At 35.2% G+C, this 26,853-nt stretch overlaps 2 protein-coding genes across 4 annotated transcripts in view; one reads left to right on the top strand and one right to left on the bottom strand.

Moving 5' to 3' along the window:
* Positions 1–26,853, bottom strand: part of Acad11 (acyl-CoA dehydrogenase family member 11) — an 82,384-nt gene that overhangs the window by 15,650 nt on the left and 39,881 nt on the right. For all 3 annotated transcript variants that reach the window (XM_021727546.3, XM_078043326.1, XM_005327013.5), the window contains exons 14-17: positions 6,621–6,687; positions 5,519–5,604; positions 3,677–3,748; positions 2,620–2,774 (exon numbers count right to left, since the gene is read on the bottom strand). In XM_021727546.3, coding sequence (XP_021583221.1) covers positions 2,620–2,774; positions 3,677–3,748; positions 5,519–5,604; positions 6,621–6,687 — 380 coding nt within the window. The remainder of the gene's footprint in view (positions 1–2,619; positions 2,775–3,676; positions 3,749–5,518; positions 5,605–6,620; positions 6,688–26,853) is intronic.
* Positions 21,351–26,480, top strand: Ackr4 (atypical chemokine receptor 4). Its single transcript, XM_005327012.5, has 2 exons — positions 21,351–22,467; positions 24,869–26,480. Exon 2 carries the CDS (start codon positions 24,878–24,880, stop codon positions 25,928–25,930), a length of 1,053 nt encoding a protein of 350 aa, XP_005327069.2. The 5' UTR covers positions 21,351–22,467; positions 24,869–24,877; the 3' UTR covers positions 25,931–26,480.

Genomic DNA, 26,853 nt, shown 5'->3' on the forward strand with positions numbered 1-26,853 from the left:
TAGGCAGAAGTAACATCATCAAAATGGCGATATTACCAAAAGTTCTCTATAGGTTTAATGCAATGCCAATCAAAATCCCAATGGCATTTCTTGTAGAAATAGATAAAGCAATCATGAAATTCATATGGAAAAATAAGAGACCCAGAATAGCAGAAACAACTCTAAGCAGGAAGTGTGAATCAGGCAGTATAGCGATACCAGACTTCAAACTATACTACAGAGCAATAGTAACAAAAACAGCATGGTACTGGTACCAAAACAGGCGGGTGAACCAATGGTACAGAACAGTGGACACAGAGACCAATCCACAAAATTACAACTATCTTATATTTGATAAAGAGGCTAAAAGCATGCAATGGAGGAAGGACAACATCTTCAACAAATGGTGTTGGGAAAACTGGAAATCCATATGCAACAAAATGAAACTGAATCCCTTTCTCTTGCTATGCACAAAAGTTAACTCAAAATGGATCAAGGAGCTTGATATCAAATCAGAGACACTGCGTCTGATAGAAGAAAAAGTTGGCTCCGATCTACATACTGTGGGGTCGGGCTCCAAATTCCTCAATAGGACACCCATAGCAAAAGAGTTAATAACTAAAATCAACAAATGGGACTTACTCAAACTGAAAAGTTTTTTCTCAGCAAGAGAAACAATAAGAGAGGTAAATAGGGAGCCTACACTCTGGGAACAAATCTTTACTCCTCACACTTCAGATAGAGCCCTAATATCCAGAGTACACAAAGAACTCAAAAAATTAAACAATAAGAAAACAAATAACCCAATCAACAAATGGACCAAGGACCTGAACAGACACTTCTCAGAGGAGGACATACAATCAATCAAGAAGTACATGAAAAAATGCTCACCATCTCTAGCAGTCAGAGAAATGTAAATCAAAACCACCCTAAGATACCATCTCACTCCAGTAAGATTGGCAGCCATTATGAAGTCAAACAACAACAAGTGCTGGTGAGGATGTGGGGAAAAGGGTACACTTGTACATTGCTGGTGGGACTGCAAATTGGTGCAGCCAATTTGGAAAGCAGTATGGAGATTTCTTGGAAAGCTGGGAATGGAACCACCATTTGACCCACCTATTCCCCTTCTCAGTCTATTCCCTAAAGACCTAAAAAGAGCATACTACAGGGACACTGCTACATCAATGTTCATAGCAGCACAATTCACAATAGCTAGACTGTGGAACCAACCTAGATGCCCTTCAATAGATGAATGGATAAACAAAAAATGTGGCATTTATACACAATGGAGTATTACTTTGCATTAAAAAATGACAAAATCTTGGAATTTGCAGAAAAATGGATGGCATTAGAACAGATTATGCTAAGTGAAGCTAGCCAATCCCTAAAAAACAAATGCCAAATGTCTTCTTTGATATAAGGAGAGCAACTAAGAACAGAGTAGGGAGGAAGAGCATGACAAGAAGATTAACATTAAACAGGGAAGAGAGGTGAGAGGGAAAGGGAGAGAGAAGGGAAATTGCATGGAAATGGAAGGAGACCCTCATGGTTATACAAAATTACATACAAGAGGAAGTGAGGGGAAAGGGAAAAAAAACAAGGGGGAGAAATGAATTACAGTAGATGGAGTAGAGAGAGAAGATGGGAGGGGAAGGGAAGGGAGGGGGGATAGTAGAGGAAAGGAAAGGCAGCAGAATACAACAGACACTAGTTTGGCAATATGTAAAACAGTGGATGTGTTACCGATGTGATTCTGCAATCTGTATACGGGGTAAAAATGGGAGTTCATAACCCACTTGAATCAAAGTGTGAAATATGATATGTCAAGAACTATGTAATGTTTTGAACAACCAACAATAAAATTTTTTTTTAAAAAAAGAAAGTTTTTCAAGGAAATCTGCAATGAGGCTTTCTATTCCCTCTTAATACTTTTTACTGATTTTTATTATATTGCTCACATGTAACTATGTTTATAGTGGTTTGTAAATAAAAGACTCAATAGAATCTAATTTGCAGATGAAAATTCAAAATATCATGAATGGTCCACCGAATATTGGTCCCATTTTGACATACTTTCTCCAGTGATAGGGAACTCACTTCCTCCTGGGAGTCCATTCACTATTCAATCTATCAGAATATTCCTCTTTTTGGGCTGGGGATGGAGCTCAGTTGGTAGAGTGCTGCCCTTGCATGCACAAGTCCCTGGTTCAATCCTCAGCACTACACACACATAAAAAGAATGTTCCTCTTTTCAGTAAGTTTTGGGCTGTTTTCCATCTTACACTAATCTGTCTTGATTTCTTCCACAAAACCAAATATCAAGGCAGGTCCCTCTTCTAGTACAACCTCTTCATATCCACAAAGAGCTCTAATGACCAGGTTCTCTAGAGGAATCTGAGAAATTTGAAGCCGTTGTTCACACTATGTGCTGAGGTGATGAAGCACTGAAGGAGCTCAACTTTCAAAAGATAAATATTTTTCATCAAACTATATTTAAATAAAGAATAAATATGTTTTATGGGAAAGAATCACCTTGTTCATATAAAGTAAATTTCTCTAGCCAAGGAATGTTGTTTTTATTCATGATTAGTGTAGTATACTGGGGTACCATAAATTCAGGGATGTAATCATCCTTACATGTTCATACAGTTTCTTCTTAAAGGCTTTCCTTTGTGCTGCCCGTTCACACATGATTTGCAAAGCACGTTCTGCTAAACCTATTGTTCTCATACAATGGTGGATTCTGCCAGGTCCTAGGCGGCCTTGGGAAATTTCGAATCCCCGCCCTTCACCTACAAGTAAAAAAGGAAAACATGAAAATGTTCCTTTTGTTATTCACAGAAATTCTAGAAAAATGATGAGCTTCCCTCAATAAAAATTACCTCTGGTGGGGAAAAATAAAAAGGAATGTTCATTATGCATTTAGGGGAATTTTGAGATCTGTTTTTTTTTTAAAAAAAAAAACCAACATCATTAAAGATTTCAATCAAACTTAAGCTCTGTCTCTTGAGCACTTACTATACATAAGGTAGTTTATTAGTGCTGCAGTAGTTACAAAAGTGGATGAGACAATTCCCTACCCTAGGAATTTAGAATCCAGAAGAACAGGCGAAGATAAGGGCTACAAAGAGGGCCAAAGAAAGGGAAAGGAGGGCGAGATTGTTATCATTGTTACCATAGTAACTTTAGAGCCTGGCAAGGGTTTGTTGAGTAGATGGGGTGAGAAATACAAAAATATTCCTGAAAGGAATAACACTTGAGATATTCTTTGAAGGCTGGGTAGGATTCTAATAAGCAAGAGTCTTTCCGGGCATACAGCATACAAAATTGTTTATTCGTCTATCGTATGTATAAGACGTGAATTCAGAAAATACTAAGGTCTTCTTAGAACAAGGAGAGACCCAGAGATCATGTCTTGGGAAAAAAGGGTGTTGCTTTAAATTGGATATTGAATGATTTTTGCATTTAGCTATGTTTTCAAATCATATGAAATACACAAACACATCTAACATTTAAATAAAACTTTATCATTCTACATAAGTCAAATCACAAAATGGAAAATTTATCTTTGATAAATGGAGTAAATAAGATAGAAAAACACATAAATAAAGGATGACTGGATGTATTCTACAGATTTAGGTATGAAAATATTAATATACAATACTGGAGAATAATCTTTCCAAACTTATCTCACCTAGTATTAAATTTGTAGCAGGAACTCGCACTTGGTGGAAATGGATCTCAAAATGTCCTCCGTGTAAGTTATCTGTAAAATAGAAAATAGAAGTTTAAAGAGAAAAATTTTTAAAAAGAAAAAGAGAAAAATAAGTTGACTAAAATAAAGTTATACATAATGAATCTGCTGAAGTATAATTACTCAAAAAAAGTAGGGTTTAAAAGATCCATGTGTAATAGACATTCCTAAGTAAAATCATCCCTGAACCCCCAGCACCCAGCAGTTCAGAAAACTCATCTATTCAAGTGAGAAGAGACTTTAGAAATCATTTGATCCAGAGGTTTCTCTGAGCTATGGAAAAAGAAGACTGGGTTCCATGGTGCTGGCAAGACTACATTATTATTATTTTAGTATTGTTTTTTCTTTTAATTTTTCTACATTAGGAATCCTGAAGAAAAGATCTGGTGTTTCAAAAATAGAAAATAGTAATGTAATTCAAGATTCTATTTTGTCATTGTGGAAACCAATGCCTGAAGATACAAAGGGCCTGCTTGAGAGGACAGAGCAGGCTCAGCAATAGTGATGAAGCAGAGACCTGACCTTCGTTTAGGCATGTCACTCCTAATTTGCACTTGTTCCACTATGCATTTGCTTCTTGAAAAGGCTGGCATTAGAGTCACTGAGATTGGCAACACAATCACTCCTCCTCCCCATCAAATTATAGAAATAATCTCGAGCTAACTCCACACCCTTTTCCTGTCAGAATAGATATTAAAAATCAACATTCTGTACACTGTTTCTTTTGGCCTTGGACACAGGGAATTGGAAAGATGCTAGTGAATATTTCACAGTAAAAATTCAAAAGCAGGCTCTGCAGTCGACTGCCTTTGTACCCAACCTGTATTAAAATTCATTTTTGGTGTCTTCATGCTGTTGCTCTGCAACCCACAACTCTGATGTGCAATTTGCTCCAGTGATCTTGTGTGCCCCATCTTGTACCTAGACTTCACTTGTGAGTACATCCTATAGCTCCATCTACAGAAGGCTCTGATGTCAAACTTTTGTAAAACCAAGGCTTGTGTCTGCTATTCAAACATATTCATCAGTCATCTTCAATAACAGAAAGTTAGACTCACCATAAAGCCTGAATTTCAACCAATTTTGCATGGCATTTATCCCCTGCTAACATGCTATATAACATATTTACTTATGTTTGTCGTTATCGCCTGCTTCCTTCCACCAGTGTGCATGCTCCAGGGGGCAAGGATCTTAGTCTTTTGTGTTCCTTTGTGTATTATAAGCACTTAGAATGGTACTTAGCACTCAATAAGCACTTGCTCAGTGGATGACCTGAGCAGCATGGACACAATGAACATATGCCCAGGATGGGTGGCAGGAAACAAAAGCAGTCCTGCTTCTTAGAAGTTTGTCCCATGAGCAGAAGGCAAAGCTTTGCACTCAAAGTCAACACTCAACTCACTGCTTATTGACAGTTGTGGTAGGCTGATTGACTAAGAAAAGTAAACTTGGAGGCAAAAAAATATTAATTTTGGTGTAAATTATCTCAATTTATCTGTTTGTCTGTATCTACTTCATTAATCCATTCTCATGAATAACAGAAAAAAGACTGGTGGTTTAGAGTTGCTTTTCCTTGAACACATTCTGCATTTTCCGAAGCAGTAAATGAAATGTGGCCAAACGTTGCACTGCCTCACCTGCTGCACCTGAATTCCACGTTGCCAGGGCCAAAGGCATTTCCAAGAATACTTGTCATATGTTAAGATGCTCTCTATTTTTGCCAGCATCACTGAAGATTCAGGTCTGCATTAGCAAGCAGGGACATATGTACTGAGTACTTACCCGAGTACCCAAAAACTGACAAAGGCCTTATTATTTTTATTCCAGGTGTGTTGATAGGAACAAGAATCATGCTGTGCTGTTTGTGCCTAGTCAAAAGAAAAATAATGTTAGGAAAAGCTTGCTAAGAGGAGAAATGAAACAGATATTAGGCAGAGTTGAAACTGTCTTGTTATCACAATCACATAAGCAAGCAATAGTGATAGGAATGGGAACTGTGTAAAAGACACACCAGCACAGTCTGATGCAGGCTATGATCTGGAACAACAACTACAAAAAAAGATTAGAAAACAGTGAAATTTGTTTGATGGAGGGTTGTTATGGTTTGGATCTTAAATATTCCTCAAAATTCATGTATTAAAAGCTTGATCTCCAGATGATGGAGTTATGGGAGCTGATTGAAAATTCCAAAAGGGGGCCTAGTTGGAGGAAGTAGGTCATGGGGGTGTGCCCTTCAAAGATATATTGGGATTCTGGATGTTCCTCTCTTTCTCTTCTTCCTGCCTACCATGAGATGAATGGTTTTGCTCTATTATACATACTTACCACCATGATGTTCTGCCTCACTGCAGCCCAAAGTGTTGAGCCAATGACCTTGGACTGAAACCTTTGAAACTATGAGCTAAAATAAACCTTTCCTCCTTTAAGTTCATTTATCTCAGATATTTTGTTACAGCCATAGAAATCTAATTAATATACGGTTTTTTGTTGTTGTTCAACAATTGTAACTGGGAAACCAATATGAAAAATTAAACATTTCAAGACTACAGCCTTTGATTACAACATCTGATCACTTCAATAATACAGACAGTTCTGAAAAATTCTCTCTCTAATCATCTGATCCTAACAGCTTTTATGACTAAGTAACACTCTTGAATGCCAGAAATTCCACAGTGAAGAATGTACAACAACACTCCCCAAAATATTTTTCAAATATGTCTTTTGGCAAAATACTTGTGAAATACAAACAATGAAATTTAATCTCATAATATATTTTATATTATTATGATTTGTAAGTCCAGTGTTATATTTTAAGTAAATTAAATGAATAGCAATATTGACTTTTATTCCTATACATATTTTTCAATCAATATTATTTTATTACCTGGACTGTGAAGTAGCTTTACTTCTTCCCAAAAGAATTAAAATTTTACACCTGGGATTCCCAGCTCCTAAAACCAGGGAGGAAATGATCAGAACTCTTCATAAAAGAAAATTTCTTATTTGGCGTTTTATCCTAAAGGTTCTAATACTCCTAAAGTTTATTTCTGGCAAAAACAAAAGGGAGAAAATCTTTTATTCATTAAAATAATAATGCTTTACACAACTCTGTTTGTCACCCAAGAGAAACAACTGAGCAAGTACTAGACCGGACTCCATCAATGAATGCTGCTGCACTAAAACTAACTGAGAGTCAAAAAAGCAAGTAACAGCTGCCATCCTTGAGGCAGCCCTCCTATTCCCACCACTTCAGACATAAGCATGCTACAAAGGCTGTGAAATGTCATGCCTGATATAACTGTATGTCATATATAATGCAAATTTTATATCTAACATAATATTTTATATGTTCATTTATAAGAGACTCTGATCCAAACTTTAGAAAGCCTGGGTTCTCATTTATTAATTTGTTAAGGGTCAAAATTTGACAATGTAAAATTATTCCTATTTTAATACTTAATATTATTTTATCACATATTTTAGGGGGTTTGAGAATTCCCCACTGGTCTTGCAAAAAGCATATTTCATGTTTACCAGTAAATCTAAGCACCTGGTTCCTCAGGGAAACTACTGAACTGGCCTTCCAGCTACCATGCCACACACACACACACACACAAAAAAAAACTGGATCCAGACTAAGTTAAACATGTCTATACAAAGTCTCAAACAAATTATCAGATTCTCTTTTCTAATTTTTTATAAAAAGAGGTTTCGACATATTTGAAATCATATAAAGATATGGTGAGAAATGGAATTATGTCAAACAATTGACTAACACGGTATAATTTCAGGAGAGATGCAAGGGTGGCATATTATAGGTTAATAGACTTAAAGGCACTATCAACCAACTGCAATTTTTAGACTTTACAAGGATTCCCGACTGAAACAAATAAAATAAAAAGTATTAATGGCACTCATGAAACAATTAAAAATTTGAACAGGAGAGGAGTCTGTAAAAGCACACGATTGGAGGTGTTGGTGGCTGATGGATAAAGGATTTATTTCACTTATTGGATGTAATAGTATCAAGAAATTTAGGTTAGTAATAGTATTGTTATATTATAAAGGAGCTCTTATTTAAAATATTTGTGAAAGAAATTATGTGATATGTGGGATTTATTTCAAAATAATATGGGGAGAGGAATGAATGGGAGCAAGAATAAAGAAAGATTGGCCATGAGTTGAAATTATTGAATCTCAAAACTGTTCAGAGAATTCCTAGGGAACTTCAATGTGCAGTAGGGACATGAAGGAGAAACACGGGTGGTGTACTGAAATGTCTGGAAATGGCTCATGTACCAGCAGGAGCAGTAAGGAAGGTGGCACCCAGAGGAAAATGCTGCTTTGCCCCTGAAGATTGAGAAGAGGTTGGGAGGAAGACAGAGTGCAGCAAAACAGTACTAAGAGAAAGATAACGAGGCGAGAAACAGACACCAAGGCAAGCAGACGGAAAGAAAGAGTATAAACTGAAGAGTATGGTTAGAGTGAAGTCCACTGCAGACTTTAGTATTTACAATAGTCATTTGAAACCTCCTGCAATTTAGTCTCTGGATCTGTGGAAGACACAGATGAATCCAATTCATAACAATTGCTCATACAGAGTTTTCAGTCCAAGGGATGCTAAATAAACAGAGAAAATAACATAATGGAAGCAATGTAAAATTCCCTGAAGTTCAGAATGATAACTGAACTGACGGCTTTCTGAAACAAAAAGAGATTTAAGAGAGTAGAAACATGTGTTTGCCTCACACTGTTCCCAAGATCCCATTGAAAGAAAAATACAAAAGTACAATGAAGACATAACTGACAGAAAAGGAAGAGGAGTCTGTAAAAGCACACGATTGGAGGTGTTGGTGGCTGATGGATAAAGGATTTATTTCACTCAATGTCTGAGAAATAGGTGGAGGCAAGTGGAAAAATGAAATTTGCAGAGAAGTTAATGTCTAGAAAATAATAATAAGAGGCTGAATATAGAGAATGTTCTTTCTGGCCTTAGAGTCAGAAAGCGTGACTCAGAAGTGAGGCTACAAAAGAATGATAATGAGGAATTCTTAAGAGAGAAACACAGCAGCTGGTGCTTTCATAGACAGGTATCTGACACTTAGACCGATGGGGAGAAGTATAAATCATGTTACAAGGAAGCTGAATGGAATGATTCTGATCCTGAGTGTTGAGCTCCAAAGCTGGCTTCCCGTCAGCTAACCCTGATGGAATTATGGCCCTACGCAGTAGTTCTTATAGAATTCTTACTCAGGAAAGATGCAGGGCTGGAAAAGAGTTCTCTGTTCGTAACAAATGAAACTTTAACCAATTACTTTTCCATTCCTTCTAAGTATTAATGGAAAATCAAGGATCTGTTGTATATGTAGAGAACCTGTAGCATTCAAGAGAATGACTGGCCAAAATAAGCTGGAAAACTGACCACAAAGAAATAAAATAAAACAAGAAACAGAGAAAACCTAAGGAGCAAACACAAAACAACAAAACCGAGCAAAACCAAACACAAAACTTCTGGTTAAAGTAACATGAGAGCACCAAATGTTTTATAGCCATAAAACCAGAAAAACATGCTTCCTGAGAAGAATAACACAAAAATGTTTAAAGATTAGCATATTATTGCTAAACATAAAGTTTCATAGAAGCATTAAAAAAATAAATCAAGAAAATTTTCCATAAGTAGAAGAAAAAGCAAGAGACTGAAAATAAGAGAAAAAAAAGAGATAGCCAAAACATGAAGTATAGCATCAGGGTAAAAATGATGAATGAGAAAGCAAAAACTTTAAAGAGAAAGAACTTTCTGGGAGAAAATTTTCTAAAACTGAAAAAAATAAAGAGTTTTCAAATGGAAAAAGCCATTGATGGACAAGAATAATCTATCAGATATGTGCTAAGGACATTTCAAAACATAAATGATAAACTAAAAGGTTTCAAAAAGACTAAAACAAGTCACTTGTTATCAGACTTTTCATTAGCCACAAAGGATGCTAGATGAAAGTGAATAATTCAATTTAGAATTCTATACCTATCCAAACTATCAATTTTGATGAAGGCAGACTAAAAACACATTTACTCATGCAAGAGATGAGAATTATTTTCCCCACAGAGTTAAGAACTAACTCAGGCAAAATAAGGGAGTAAATCAAGAAAAAAAAGAAGCCCTAATATCCTAACAGTCCAGTAAAGTAATTCATGAAAACCCCAGGATTACTGCCCTAAACTATGTCTAAAGAATAGTCAGTCCAGGATGGAAAAGACTAACTTCTACAAAAGAGAGCTTCCAGAAAAGAAAGTTCAAAGAATTAATGTGGTTCAAACATAAAATGAAATGTAACATGTGAGAAATTTAAGTAATACACAAAATATAAGAAAAGCTAGTCTAATTGTCCTCGATGCTAGAATCACTCCCTAGACTGGCCAGGTAATTTATAATGTATCAGTTATGGAAAGACACAAAACTCTAACACAATACTTGCATAGCCTTATAAGTTAAGCCTTATGTATTGGTTTTTAAAGTTTAGAGTCATCCTGTGGTCAACCATGATTTGTTACAAGACAGAATATAAATATTAGTCATCTTAACACTGTAAAAGTAGAAGCTGTAGCTGATATACAAAAAGAAAGGAAGGGATAAAATGAAGAGAAAGGGGTTAAAAAAAAGAATCATATCCTTATATTATAAAGTGGAGCTTGAAGAGATTCTGTCAAATGAGAATGCAGAAAGAGATTTAAAGATTAAAATCTAAAAACAATTTAAATCCTAATAAATATCTACATTAGGAAAAGGAAGACAGTTACAATACAAATGACCTAAAACTGTCACTATTCAAATTGAAGTGCCAATTATAATGTTTAAAATGAATGTATTAGGAGTGAGAAAAGAGCATTTTACTTAGAATTATAGTGGAAATGAGAAAACTACTATTAATGTTCTCCAGGGCATAATACAGGTATGTGGAAGCACAGGAAATAGCATGCTCTTAGTCTCATTTGTTACCATTTCTAATTGGATAATAATAATTCTTTAAATATATTAAAGAAAAAAATTAGCCTACTACTTTTGCAATTTAATCAGTAGATCCCAATTAGGAGAAGGAGAGGCTTGCTGAGTGAACTACAACGTTTTCTATTCCTAATTTTCTTTTAATCCGAACATTTCACATACAGGTTAAAGAGGAGTAATTTTCTGCAAACGATGGGTATTTCCCCACTTCTCTGTGATTAAACACAATTTCAGAAATCCTACGGGCATATTGTGCTTGATAAAACACTTAAATTGATCTAAAAAAATCCACTTAAAATAGATTTCACTTGGGCTGGGGCTCAGTGGTAGTGCACTTGCCTGGCATGTGTGAGGCACTGGGTTTGATTCTCAGCACCACATATAAACAAATACAATAAAGGTTTATCAACAACTAAAAAAATATTTTAAAAAAAGAATTTCACTTGGGAAAAGGAGGGAAGGGCAAGAAGGCAGTGTGCCTTAAATGGGTGACTCTGCTCACTCCCAGGCTATTGATAGAATAAGGAGACACCTAAACTGATTTTAAGATTGATTGACAAGATTTGCTTTCCTTACAGGCATAGCCATCAGAATTGTATGAATATGAAATCATATGTACATATATGTGATTTTTATCTATTACTAGAAAGGGAGAGGTCTTAATTTACTGAAAAAGGAAATATAAAAAATAAAATTAGTCAGGCTGGGGTTGTGGCCTAGCACGTGCAAGGCCCTGGGTTCAATCCTCAACACCACATAAAAATAAATGAAGATATTGTGTCCAACTGCAACTAAAAAAACAAATAAACATTAAAAAATTAGTCAGAATATGTCACACTGTAATCAGATAACAAATGAGCTAGGCAAATTTGTCTTATTTTTTCATAAATACTTGACTTATAGTATAGTTTTGTTCATAGTATACGTGAGAAAGAGGGAAAAAAATTCTACACTTCTGGCCATTTGTGATATAATCTTATTATTAAATCCAATAATTAGTAAATTAAATGAAGTAAAATACAAAATTATCATAATGAAAAGGAATATTTTTTATTAAAAGAAATTTGCAAGCATTTTCATAAATACAAGTAAGAAAATTATAATAGTCAAATAGAAGACTTTGCTTCAAAAAGTGTGCAAGTAGGTGCACTGACATTAGACAACAAAGGCCCTTCATTCAGGTTAAACACACTTTATATTAATCAGTATTGTAGTTTGCATGTTGAATGTCCCCGAAAGGCCCATGTGTTATAAGCTTTGTCCCTTGGTGGCACTACTGAGTGGTGATAGACCCTTTAAGAGATAAGGCCGAGGAGAAGGTCCTTATTTCATTGGGAGTGTGTCCTCAAAGAGTCTGTGGTACCAAAGTCCCGTTTTCTTCCTCTTTTGCTCCCTGGCCATGAGGTAAGCATTGGCTCCATCACACACTTCCCACCATTGCTATTAAGTTCCTGCACCAAGGACTTAAAAGCAATAGGTCCACCTGATCATGGACTGGAACTTCTAAAACCATGAGCAAAAAGAAATCTTTCCTCTTTGTAAGTTAATTATTTCAGGTATTTTGTTATAGTGATAGAAAACTAACCGACAGAGATAATAGGAAATAACAGTTTTAGAATTTCTAGAATTTGTTCTTCTTTATAATGGCAACCTGCTCCTCTCTTTCATTGTTGATTTTAGCTAAGACTCATTATCTGAAAATGCTCAGCTGGGGGAAATTTATTTTACCCATAATTGGCTCTAGTTGCGTAATAATATATAATTAAGCTTTAGTTAGAGAGGAAGAAATCTTTTATAGAGTGGCTTACTTTTAATTTAAATTTATATATAATTTAATATATATAAATTTAAATTTATATATAATTTAATATATATAAATTTAAATTTATATATAATTTAATATATATAAATTTAAATTTATATAAATAATATAATTATATATAATTACAAAATTATATATAAATTTAATATATATAATTTTGCAAATATATATAATTTTTTTTTAACTTGGGGCTGAATTTGAGGTTTTACTTGTAGGAACCCATGGCCAGTGGCTGAAAGGTTGAGTCCCACATACTGCACTGTCTCCTTGCTGGGCATACTTCTGAAAATCAGATTAGGACATGATGACATGACTTTGGGTTAATTTTCATTTGCGATCTTTTCTTTTTCTACTTTTCATCCTGGCAATCAAGGACTTTTTGGATAAATCTTTTAAGGTCTCATTAATTCTAGATAACCAGAAGCTGAAACACAGAAGTAAAATCTCTATAATTCTTTTGAACTCTTGTCCAAAGCCCTCTTTTTCTAATACTCAGAATATATAATTTCCTGATATTTCCTAATGTTATTATTGCCTTGTTCTTTCTATTTTGAAGAACTTGTTGTCACATCTTTGTATAAGCCCAACAGATTTCAAATAGTATGTAAAGTCTGAAGAAACTTAAAAAACAAGGCAAATGATTCTTTAATTGTTGGCTTGCTTAAACATGAAGAGTGATTCAGATTCTAAAAAATTAAACATCCAACCTGGTTCTCTTTTTTGCAAACATTAAGTAGAGGAAGTAAGGATGAATGCATGGTTTATAAAATTAAAAATATTTTTACTTAATTGTGTCAGAATATAAATATATCATCTCCTCTTAGCTACAAGCAGAATTTGGCAGGTGCAGCAACTGAAACATCCTTCTATTGAAGATAATGATTACTTTAGTTAACAAGCAGGATTCAAAAAGTCAGAAACAAAATATATTAGGGGAAATATGAATAATCCAGAGAACATTTCAACATATTTGCTGTTACAGGCCTTCATGAATGAAAACAGATGGCATAGATAAAATATTTTTGTTTTAAATCCAGACTTTCTGGTATTTCAAGACTGTTCAAGTGCCAGGATTAAGTCAAATTGAAAATTATATCTCCCTGATATTTACTGATGATTTTTTTTAACTTCTTAGGCGCTTAAAAATAATTTTCTAACAAAAGGAAAGACGAAAAGTGGAGGGGGAAAAAAACCATGAGTGTCATGTATAGTGTGGTCTGAAATAATTACTAAATAATATAAAAATTACATAATATAAAATTAGTCATACACAGTCTCAGGGCTATTTCTTCTACCAACATTGAATTTCTGAGGTTAAAAAAAATTGATTTAGGTCTAGGTCTAATAATAAAAATTCACTGTAAAATAAATAAATAAACATTTTTACAATAAAATCACTTGAAAGCAATCCCAAGGTTAAGGAAAAAACAATCTCATTTGTTGGGGAAATACCATTTGACATTCACTGAATCCATCTAAATATTAAGTATTCAATGTTACATGCTGCTGCTCTTACTGCTAAATTACAAATTATGGTTAGAGGAAAAAAATTCCCAAGAGAGTTGAAACTTTTAAAAATTTTAAATCGGGACTGGGGATGTGGTTCAAGCATGCCTTGCCTGGCATGCGTGCAGCCCGGGTTTGATCCTCAGCACCATATACAAACAAAGATGTTGTGTCCGCCAAAAACTGAAAAATAAATATTAAAAAATTCCGTCTCTCTCTCTCTAAAAAAATATTAAAAATAAAAATTTTAAATAATTTAAGCCATAAAAATTGGTAGAAAAAATCTAATATTTATATCTCTAGATGGGAAAGAAGTTTAAGCTTTAAAACTATAAATGAAAACAAAAGGAAAAGATCAATTGGTTTGCCTATATAAAACTGTTGTACATTAAAAAACAAGGAGATTCAAGATGGCAGACTAGAGAAGACGACATTCCTAGTTGCTCGGTGGCTCAGGATTCAAGCAGCAGGAATACTACTTCTCTGCAAGGTAGGTGAAAGAGGGGCTCAATTAGTGAAATCAATACTGGACAGTTAGAGTGTCTCAGATGTTAGGTCGGTGGAGGCGACTAGGTGGTGACTTAGTGGCAACTTAGAACAAAGCAGCCCAAGTCGGAAAAGAACATCAATCAGATGCCCGGTGGAAATGCCTGTCAATCAGCCAGATCTCCTGACTAACGCCTGTCAATCAGCAGGACTCCCTGGTCAATCCTGGAGTTCAGCCAACTCCCCTGATCAACTTCAAGGGGGCAAGGGACCCTAGAAACACCTTTTCCTGTCCCAAGCCCTTCCCTTCCTGCTGTAAGCCCCATAAAAGTCCAGTCCGGTCGAGCTTCCACGAGGTTTCTCCTCAGACCCTTCCCCTGTCCTCTCTGTGGGTCTGATCGAGTTCCGCCCTGGAGTGATATCTCAATAAAGCCTCCCCCCGCCTGATCTGACATTAGAGACTCAGAAATTTGGGTACTTTGAACAAAGAAGAAAGACTGTGTTGGAGCCAAGCTGGTAGTGGCAGCTGTGGTAGCAGTACTGGTTCAGAACACAACAGACAGATTTTGTATGGAAAAACCTGAGATCAGAAAAGTGGGCTGCCCTTAGCCATCCAGAGGCTGCACTGGTGCTTGAAAAGTGCCTTGGGTTTCCCAACTGTAAACTGTGGAGAGTTGAGGTGGGAGTGGCCACACTGCAGCTACTGCTGTGGGAGCCAGAAGATCTGAGCAAACACAGCTACACTGTCCTGGAAAGCTCCTTCCATGTAGCCTAGGACATACTTAGAAGAACTGGAGTGAAACAGGCACAGAGTATTTTACCCAGGGGGATTCAAGTCGCAAAAACAAAGGAGAGCCTAACTGCTTCCTACTTTGAGTCTGGCGGCTCACCTGACCAGCTGAAGTGGGTTGTGAATCCGAACAGTGTGAACACACTTAAGAACTAAGCTGGGGAGCCTGGAAAAAGTGTGTTTATGGGCAGCAGAGGGGTGAAGGATTGGCTTCCCTGCTCCCCAAGTGGAATCCTTGGGAGGCTTCTAGATCTAGATTCTCAGCAGAGATCAGCAACTGCCAGACCCTAGGGGTGTATTGATCTAATCTTTCCAGAGCAGAAGCCACTCAGCAAAGGCCTAATTAGACCTAAGCCTCACCTGCTGGAACTCGACTCATAAAAGTCCGAAGCAGCCCAAACCTGGGAGTGTATCCATCTGAGTCTGTATAGACAAAACTCCAACTGACATTACTTCCCATTCCATTCCTTCTCAGAGAAGCTGAGAATAATTTGAACCAGCTTCAGTTTTAGGCATTCCAACTGTCATCTTGGTGAGCAACACTAAAAAAGGAAAGGGTTAACAACCCTCAGCCTTTGATCTTGCTATCAGTACACAGCCCAAGAAGAAATGGAAAGATAGTCACAAGATCCTGGGTTTGGTCCCTAGCACCGCATGAAAGAAAGAAATGTGGGTGATGACATCCTTTGGGCCTTGGCTGGGCTAAGAGTGCACAGCACATGAAGAACCCTGGATAAATAAAATTTAAAAAAAAAAGGAAAGAAAATCTAAACAGACCAATGGCTTGTAATGATATACAAGCAGTAGTAAAAAGCCTTTCAACAAAGAAAAAGCCCAGAACAAGATGGATTTTCAGCTGAATTCTACCAAACCTTTAAAAAAGAACAAATGCCAATTCTCCTCAAATTATTCCATGAACTAGAAAGGAATAGAACACTTCCATTCACTCTCTGAAGCCAGTATCACACTCATATCAAAACCAGGACACATCAAGGAAAGAAAACTACAAACCAATATCCCTTATGAACGTAGATGAGAAAGAATACAGTATTAGTAAATTATATTAAAAAACATATGTAAAAGATTATATACCAGGATCAAGTTGGTTTTAGCCCAGAGATGCAAGGATGATTTAATATATAAAGATCAATAAATAAAATTTATCACATTAACAGAATTAAGGACAAAAATCACTCAGTAATCTCAACAGATGTACAGAAGGCCTTTGACAAAATTTAGCACCCATTCATGATAAAAACACTGAAGAAACTAGGGATAGAAGGAACCTCCCTCAACAACATAAAGGCTACATATGAAAAACCCAAAGCCAACCTCATAGCAAATGGGGAAAATCTGAAAGCATTTCCTTTAAAATCTGGCACAAGTCAAGGATGTCCATTCTTATCACTCCTATTTAATTCAGTGCTAGAAAGTCTAGCCAGGGCTATTAGGCAAGAAGGAAATAAAAGAGGTAAAAAAGGAAAGGAAGACAAATTATCACTGTTTGCAGATGATATAATTCTATATCTAGAAGATCCAAGAAAAAAAAAAAACCTCTACCAAAAGACTGTTAGAACTAATAATAAACACATTTGGAAAAGTAGAAGGTTACAAAATCAACATATAAAAATCAATAGTTTTCCTATATAACAATAATTAATTTGCTGAAAAAGAAATCAGGAAAAATAATTCCATACACAATAGCCTCAAACAACAACAAAATACAACCTAGGAATAAATTTAACCAAGGAGGTGAAAGAGCTCTAAAATAAAAATGATTTGATCATTAAGGAAAGAAATTTGAAAGACCCCAGAAGATGGAAAGACCTCCCATGTTCCTGGAAAGGCAGAACTAATACTGTTAAAATGGCCATACTACCAAAAGGAATATATAGATGTGTTGTAATCCCCATCAAAATACAAATGACATTCTTCACAGAACTAGAAAAAACATCTAGAATACATAAAGAGTTCAAAAACTTTTCAACAAATAAAATTAATAAATGGGCAAATGAATTAAACAGACACTTTTCAAAAGAAGAAATACAAATGGCCAACAAATACAAGAAAAAAATGTTCAACATCATTAGCAATTAGGGAAGTGCAAATAAAAACTACATTGAGATTTTATCTCATACCAGTCAGAATGGCAGTCATCAAGAATACAAATAATTATAAATGCTGGAAAGGATTATAATGTGGGGAAACAGGAAGCTTTTCCACTGTTGGTGAGACTGTTAATTAGTACAATCACCCTAGAAATCAACATGGAGGCTCTTCAAAAGATGAGGCATGGAACCACATATGACCCAACTATACCACTTCTCAGTATTTACCCCGAAGAATTAAAGTAATCTTATTGCAGTGATATATGCATATCCATCTTTATAGCAGCACAATTCATAATAATCAAACTATGGAACCAGCCTAGGTGTCTATCAATGGATGAATGGATAAAGAAAATGTAATATATGTACACATATATCAGCCATAAAGAAAAATGAAATTACGTCATTTGGAGGAATATGGATGGAACTAGAGACCATCATGTTTAGAAAAATAAGTTAAACTCAGAAGATTAAGGGTCATATGTTTTCTCTCATATGTAGAAGCTATAAAAGAAAAATGAAAACAAAGTTTGGGGTGGTTCTCCTAAAAATCAAAGGGAAATCAATAGAGGAACTGGATCAAGGAAGATGGAGAGGAAGAGAGGAAGTGCTAGAGAATTATATTGTTATATTGTTATATTATGTGCATCATGAGTGTGTAACAATAAATTTCATGAGTATGCATAAGTATAATGCATCAATAAAAATGTGAAAAAATAAATTTACCTTTGGTTATAAAAAAATCAAAAAAGGAAAAATATTTCACATTTATGACAAAATATTTATAATAGCTAATACTATGATATTATAATCCTTGGAATATAAATAACAACTGAAAATCAGTGTACAGGTTAACAAAGAATAGATCTTCAAAAGGAAGAAATAAAATGTAAACAGATTATTAATTTATCATTAATTAAATAAATGCAGAAGAATGCACTAATGGAATACTATTTACCTATTAACTGGCAAAGTTAATATTCAACAGCTGTTTACTGTCCAGTACTTCACACATGGCTGGTAAGGGAATGGTAAAGGGTACTGAATTTGTTGTGAGTTATTTAGAAAGCAGAAGGTAAAATATATTCTGTAGGCCATATTTTAGGGAAATTATTGTTGGGAGACCAAAGTAATAATTCCTATGAAGCACAATTTAGAAATATTCTTCAAAATTTTAGACTGAGTCAATCTTTAGCCCATCATTCCAACTTTTATGATTTATCCTGTAAGCATGTGAAGCAGCAGATGCAGACTATTCATTGCAGTGGTACTGTTAATATTTGCACTGAACTAGGCATTAGACAGTGCCCGCGAGTAGGAGACTGTTGAAATATACTGTGGTATGTCCACATAATGGAACTCTTCTAAGAATAATAAACAAACTTTCTTTGCACAAATATGAAAGAACTCCAGGATTATTATTCAGTGTAAATAGTATGAACACTACCTTGGTACAGGGGGAAAAGAGGATAATTATATGCATTTATTACATTCCTTAAAATTCCAGAGTGAGATTAGGTTTAAATTCTTTCCACACAATATCCACAAATATGCTCTCACATCATTTAGATTAACAACACACTGGAAACAATCTAGAAGTTCTATAATAGGAAATGGTAAAGCAAATTATAATAATCTATTCAATAAAATATTAAGCTACTGATTTGTCATTTATAGTTAATTTGCAATAACACATTTTGCTCAAGCAAAAAAATGATGTAAGAAACTCATACAATATAAATTGAATATATAATAGGATACTACAGAGAAATCATAAGGCTATACTTAGTATATCTCCCAATATTAGTGATATTCTCTGTGATAATGTAGTATATTGTTTAGCCAAATGTCTATCACTGAGCAAAATAACACCACAAAAAAAGAGCGGAAATAGATGTAGGGAGACATTCTTCAGGGGCAAGGCAGAAGATCATTTTTATATTTCATTCATAGAAAATTGGAATCATAATGACTCAGTTCTTAGGGATATAATAAAAACTGTAAGAAAGTTATAGGAAAAAATAACAATTAAGAAACATTAAGTAAGTTCTTTGAAAACCTATCTAAGGTGAATGATGCCTTTCCTTATCTTCTAAGCTACATGATTACCTTTTACATTTTGTCAAATCTCTCTTCTTCCCACCAACTCTCCTAGTTCTCTCCAAAGAATAGGAAAATACAGGAAAAAGCCAGTGGGTTGGTTTTACTACAATCCACACAACTCACTATATGATACCAGAGTTGCAGCTCAATCCTGACATCCTTTATGCCCCTAGGATTGTGTTTGAGTTCACAAAAATGATGTGCAAATTCAAAAGATGTAAAGATTAATAACATTATAACTAATTTACAAGATGGGAATGCAATTTACAAGAAAATGTGGTTGTCTTGGGTGGGGAAAACAAGGGAAAGGAAGAGATACTTTCAAATATCTATAAAATAGTATCAAGAGTTTCTAATAGCATAATGGAATATTAAAAAAATTTTTTTGTAGTTGTAGATGGACAGAATGCCTTTGTTTGTTTATTTTTATGTGATGCTAAAGATCAAATCCAGTGCCTCACACATGCTAGGCAAGTGCTCTGTCACTGAGCTACAGCCTCAGCCCAGCATAATGGAATATTAAAAATGTGTTCAGATAGCATGATAAGTGGATAAAACTGAAGACGTGAAATCAAAATTTCAGCTCAAGTGTTAAACTTATACATTTGTGGAGGATACTATTTAAACATTGGTTGATTGATGTATGTATTTATTATTTGGTCAGTGCGTACCATAAGTAAGATACCAAGATAAATGTTGAGAATGCAGCAGGGCACAGAACACCTATAAAAGACATGAAATTTTAATAAGTACTAACAACAGAGTAAGATGGTACTACAGGCATAAGAGCAGCTATATCTGACCTAATCTGGAAGAGTCATGGAAGGCTTCTTGGATTATTTAATGTTGTGGTCAGACTGGAATCTGAATTCTAAATAGAAATTTGAGATCTAAAATGGAGCAGGAGGGAGCTCCTCTAGGCAGGAGCAACAGAATATGCAAAAACCCACAATTCCTGATTGCAAAATCTATAGCTGGGTTGAAGAGACTATATAATTGATACTGAAGGAGGCTGCGGTATTGATCAGTCATTATAGAAGTATAACATCAAGGACAAGTAAAATGGGATAATAATCAAAAGGAACAGTAGGACTGCTATTAACCCAAAATATTTATTGAACACCTATTATGTATCTAGAATATCTCGGTGAATAAAGCAAATAAGAGTTTCTGTTCTGATGAAGCTTATATTCTAACACAGGGTGAGGGATGGTAGGAAGCAAACAATATGAATGATATGGTTCACTAGAACATGATAAATGATATAGGAAGTAGACTGGGAGAAGGGGAAGGGTGTTTTGAGTAGAGTAGTCAGGGACTGCCTCAGTGAGTAGGTGGTGAGTGGACAAAGACTTGTAGGGGACCAGGAAGTGAGCATTGTAAATATTAAGATAAAGCACATTCCAAACTGACAGCAGAGCTAGCACAAAAGCCATGATGAGGACTTACCTGGTATGTTCTAATCAGCAGGGATACTGATGTGGCAGGCAAAGCGGTGAGTGGTATGAAATGAGGTCAAAGAGGCAACGAGGGGTGGGAAAGGCAGACTTTTGGGATCTTGTAGGTCGCTGTAAGAATTTAGTGGAGGGTTGTTTGTTCATTTCCTCCAGCCAGGGTAAAAGAAGGGAAAGACCAGATAGTCTAGCCAAGGCATAGATAACATTAAGAGCAGTGTCCTTTAGAAGGCAGCAAGAGATTAGAAAATGACCAGTCACAGGAAGAAATGATGCTGCTCTTGGAAAAACTGCTAGAGCCCGCTCAGTGTGCCAATTATGCCCATTTCTTTAGTGACTTTGGTAGTTCGAAATTGACCAAGGTGGGATATTAACACCATGGAAAGTAGCAAATGCCACAAATCTAGGTAGAGAGCCAGTTTAGCTGCATGCAGATATTTCTTCAAGGTGATGCAAAAATAAGAGAAGTTGGCTATCCCCTGTGATGTATATTAACGGAAGGTGAAGGAAGATGAAGGCAGGCCCCAATGAGCTGGTTTTGTGTGACTCAACAAGCAGGCTAGACTAAAGGCTTGAAGAAAAAATGACTGGGGTCTAAAATAACTTCTGTAGGTGGGGACTGAGGCTGGCCTTGCATGAGAAAATAAATAAGGCAGCTGCCATGCAAATGTGAGAAGAGTTGAGTTGAAATAGACCAGAAAGGGCCTCCACATCTGCATTTACTTTTCTTCTTTCTTTAATTTTCATTTGTTTGAAAGTATGGAAAAATATGCAGCCTCCTAAGACAGAAGGATTTTGAAGTTTTTTAGTCTTTGAAGGAAAATGTTACAAGCAGGCAGGACAGTTTAAAGTCTGGGGAAAGATGCACTTTGGGGCATGGAGAAAGAAAGAGTAAGGGGAAGCCAGGACTCTTATAGATTAAATAAAATGCTCAATGATGTGGCATAAAAGTACTAAATTCTACTGTAAATGTATAATGATTACTCATTATTTAGTCTTTGATAATTTAGTCTTCAAAAAGATAATTTTTCTGGGTCAAAATCATTTTTGTTTTCTTTCTTAAACAAAATAACTTCAGAGAGTATTTCTCCAGATGCGTCCAAAAGGAGAAGATTGCTGCTTCTGGTGAATCTCCTGCTTTAGCATTCAGTTGCTAAGCTGCAGGCACTTTCTTGTTCTCTTCAGCGAAGTGGAAACTTTAAGAGTCTGTAGTTTTGGAAACAAGATGGAATTCTTCCAAATTTGTATTCTGGGACATTTAAGAACTTGGATTTGACTTTACAGAATGGTTTTACATAAAAGACAAGACCAAGTCCTCATGAGTTTAAAATTTCAGGAAACTTTCGTAGATCCAAGATAAAGGCGGGGTGTAAAAACGAAAACAAAAGTAGCCAGAGTTAAAGAAACCCTGTGATTTTTATCCTCTGCACTCAAGACTGCTCCTCTTTGCTGGCTGAAACAGGTTGGTTCATTCTTTCTTTTCTAACTTGGATATAATTTTTTTAAAGTCCAAGGATTCTGTATTTTTACCTATGTAGAGGAAGGTTAGATAGATGCATATCAGTTTAATATTTAAATGAACAAAAAGAACTACTTAAAACTGTATACTTTTAACCTTAAAATGAGAATATGAATATAGCAAAAATATTTTCAGTACTAGTAGTTCTATGTAAAACATTGATGATAAAATAGGTTTTGCTGTGCTATTTTCTTTTGCTTTCTTTTACAAGCACTGTTTTTTGTTCTTATAATAGTTACAAAAACATTTAAAGACTTTCTATATGTCTGCCATAAGGATAATTTCTACAAATAACTTCTATTCCTATTGCTCACCTTTTTAATAAGATTAATCATTACTTTAAAATGCCCTGCCTTAATATCTTATATTATTTGGATATATTATTCTTTATCATCAGGCTTAAAACTCTGTGATAAAAGAGAAGAACAAAGTTCATGTTATGTTAATAATTAATTCATTACAGTGGTCTTCCAGACTGGAACTTTTCAAATAATCTTAGTGATAAAAATAGTAGTTTTAAATTTTGGTACTTGGTTTTTACAAAATGAAAACAATTCTTCCACGTGGTATCTTTCCCCAGGGGCCAGCTTCACTTTGCTCTACTCATTCAAAAAGGGTTAGCTAGTTTCAGATTGTTCTTTTGAAAATGTACCATGGTTGGCAAAATGCTTTGGAAATATGATCTTTATTATTGTTTTTGTATAATTACTTGGGATTCTTAAAAGGATAAAAATAACCAAAAGAAGATAGGAAGCCTAAAGAAAAAGCAAAAGAATGCTAAGCACTATAATAAAAACATTGAAAGTCATAAAATGCATTTTTAAAATTTGTGAATACTGTGTGAGCTTATCTTAGTACTATCAAGTATTATTAACTAACATAGTACAACAGCTTCATGTTGAAACAGGAGATTCCTGGCATATCCTCTATCCATTATAGAGTAACAGCTTTATACATGCCGGCAAAGCTTCAGTCTGACAAATACTCACTGAGCAGCTACAGTGTGTGCCAGGCACACTAACAAGGCTTCAATTACAATCACAAATCAAACAAGTCCAACTTTGGGGATCATAGAGCCTAAAGGGATAAGGCAGTCCAGGACATGTTTTCCTTGGGGTGGGATCAGTTCTTTGGAAGGTATGTCTTAGATCAGGAAAGTCTTCTGAGGCAGTAACATCTGATTTGATTGAGTAGGAATTGGCTCTTAAGGGAAGGGCGGGAAATAATGCTGGATAAAGGATTAGAATGAGCAATGATGCAGACGTGAGATGCAGCATGTTGCATGTCCACCAAATGCTGGCAAAGCAGCATATTCCTATTGATGCATGAGGATGGAGCTGGGAGTGGCACCACATTACAGTGAGAGCTTATCACGCTAGGAAGCTTGGATGGGACTTTGAGGGAAAGCAATGTGTCCTTCAGGAAAGAAGATAGCAGGGAAGTGCAGACTGGCAATTTAGAAATATAGTACTCAAATAACAATCAGAAAAATGTTTTTGACAAGATGATGAGGAGGTATACAGCAGGATCCCAGCTAGGATGATACTGTAGTAGGCCAGGTGAGAGTCACATTGCTCAGATCATGCAGGTGTGTGGAAAAGCGTGGACTAGATGGAAGAGACAGATTCAAGACAAAATTGGAAGATAAAACCAGAACATGTGGGCTGCCTGGAGATAAGGGATGAAGAGAGAAATCAAGGATTGTTGAGGCTTATAGCCTAAAGGATTAGGGGCTATAGGAGGGATGATAGTGCTAACAAATAATAGTATACCTTAAGCAAGTAGTGACTGGTTTGGGAGGGAAGTTGACTAAAGGAGTCTTGTTTTATAAAAGCCAACTATGAATCTTCAGCACAGATGCTGAGATAATTTATCTATCTTCAATTTATAAATGACATAAAAATGAGAAATGAATTTATTATTTCTTAAAATTTGTCATAGATATACATCACAAGATTGTTATATATGTAAAAATCATAACTTTTTAATTCTCTTATGTTGAAATCTGACTTAAATTTTCATGTTTTAAAAACTGTATTTATATAAAAGTCTTCAATTTTATTTTAAGATTTAATGATTAAGAACATTTCTGAAGGTATTGTTTTTCATCCCAGTGTCAATCCCAGTTCCTGCACACAGACCCATAAATTAAGGATGGGTAACTAATTTGGGGGATATACTCCAATGTGGCTCCCATTAAAGCTTTTTAAAGGGTGGCAGATTCAGGCTCACATGTTATAGCAACAATCTATTCTCTAGGAAAGAATAGAATACATGCTGGTCAAAAGCTGTTTCCTTTTAAGCAATATTAAATTTAGTATCTTGTGTTCTTTTTGCCATCTAGATTGCAGTCATGGCTTTGGAGCAGAACCAGTCAACAGATTACTACTATGAGGAAAATGAGATGAATGGCAATTATGACTACAGCCAGTATGAAATGATCTGTATAAAAGAGGAGGTCAGAAATTTTGCAAAAGTTTTCCTCCCTGCCTTTTTCGCAATAGCTTTCATCCTTGGACTTGCAGGCAATTCCATAGTTGTGGCAATTTATGCCTATTACAAGAAACAGAGAACCAAAACAGATGTATATATCCTGAATTTGGCTGTGGCAGATCTACTCCTCTTATTCACTCTGCCTTTTTGGGCAGTTAATGCAGTTCATGGGTGGATATTAGGGAAAATGATGTGTAAAGCAACATCAGCCTTATACACAGTAAACTTTGTCTCAGGAATGCAATTTCTGGCTTGTATCAGCATAGATAGATATTGGGCAGTAACTAAGGCTCCCAGCCAATCAGGAGTGGGAAAACCTTGCTGGATCATTTGTTTCTGTGTCTGGACAGCTGCCATCTTGCTGAGTATACCCAACCTGTTTTTTTGTACAGTAAATGACAACATGAGGTGCATTACCATCTTTCCCCACCACCTAGGAAAATACATGAAAGCATCAATTCAAATACTGGAAATCTGCATTGGATTTGTCATTCCCTTTCTTATTATGGGAGTATGTTACTCTCTAACAGCAAGGACTCTCATCAAGATGCCAAACATTAAAAAAGCCCGACCACTCAAAGTTCTGCTCACAGTTGTCTTAGTTTTCATTGTAACTCAGCTGCCCTATAACATTGTCAAGTTATGCCAAGCCATCGACACCATCTTCTTTCTGATCACTGACTGTGACATGAGCAAACGCATGGATGTTGCCATCCAAATCACAGAGAGCATCGCACTCTTTCACAGCTGCCTCAACCCAATCCTGTATGTTTTTATGGGAGCCTCTTTTAAAAATTATATTATGAAAGTTGCCAAGAAATATGGATCCTGGAGAAGACAGAGACAAAATGTAGAGGAGATTCCTTTTGATTCTGAGGGTCCTACAGAGCCAACCAGTTCTTTTACCATTTAAATGTAAAACTGTTCTACCTTTTGCTTGGATACATAAGAATGATGCTTTTCCTTTTGATAAAAAAAAATTGCAGGGAATTTGAAATTCATATCTCAAACACTGTTGCTGCAAAGAAGGAGATGGGGTCATGGTGGAGGTAGAAGCCAAAAAGGAGACAATAAATATACAAAATATGAAAATTAAAATTGATGATATAGGAAATAGTAGTAATAGGCATAAATCAAAGCACTAACAAGAAGATCCTTGTGTGATGGAATGGTTTTTATATCTTGATTATACTATTGGTTACACAAATCTATAATGTTATATATTGAAAAAGATTTCTATATGCATTGTAACAATTTCAACTTCCTGATTTTGATTTTCTACTATAATTATTATTATTGGGTTCATCTATGGGTGAAGGCTACCCAAGATCACTCTGTACTATCTTTGTAACTTCTTGTAGATTTCTAATAATTTCAAAATATAAAAGGTTTAAAAAGAAAAACACACTATACTAGAAGTTTGGAAATCTAAAACTGATTAATAAAAAGGCTTATGTTTAAAAGGCATTTGTAATTATTTTTATTTATCTAAATTTTAACACAAGAACAATTTCCTCACATAACTTTAGTACCTAAATAATTGTGTAGCAAAACAATCTTTTTTGTCGTTGTTGTTTCTTAACTTAAAAGTAATTTTATAAAATTCCAGAAAGAATAACAATTAATAACTGAAACAAACAAAAACAACCAAAATAACTCATAAGATTGTCTAGCCCTTTCATATACTCCTGGTAAATTCTTAAAAACACATGTTTTGCTTCCATAATGTCAACTTTCTTTAGTAATACCTGGTTATCCTAATAAATGTTGGTTTATTGTGTAGGTTTTAGAAGAATCCTCAAATTATAGTCATCTATTTTCCAATTTTTATAACTT

Source organism: Ictidomys tridecemlineatus, chromosome 3, assembly GCF_052094955.1.
Source record: "Ictidomys tridecemlineatus isolate mIctTri1 chromosome 3, mIctTri1.hap1, whole genome shotgun sequence".
NCBI lineage: Eukaryota > Metazoa > Chordata > Mammalia > Rodentia > Sciuridae > Ictidomys > Ictidomys tridecemlineatus.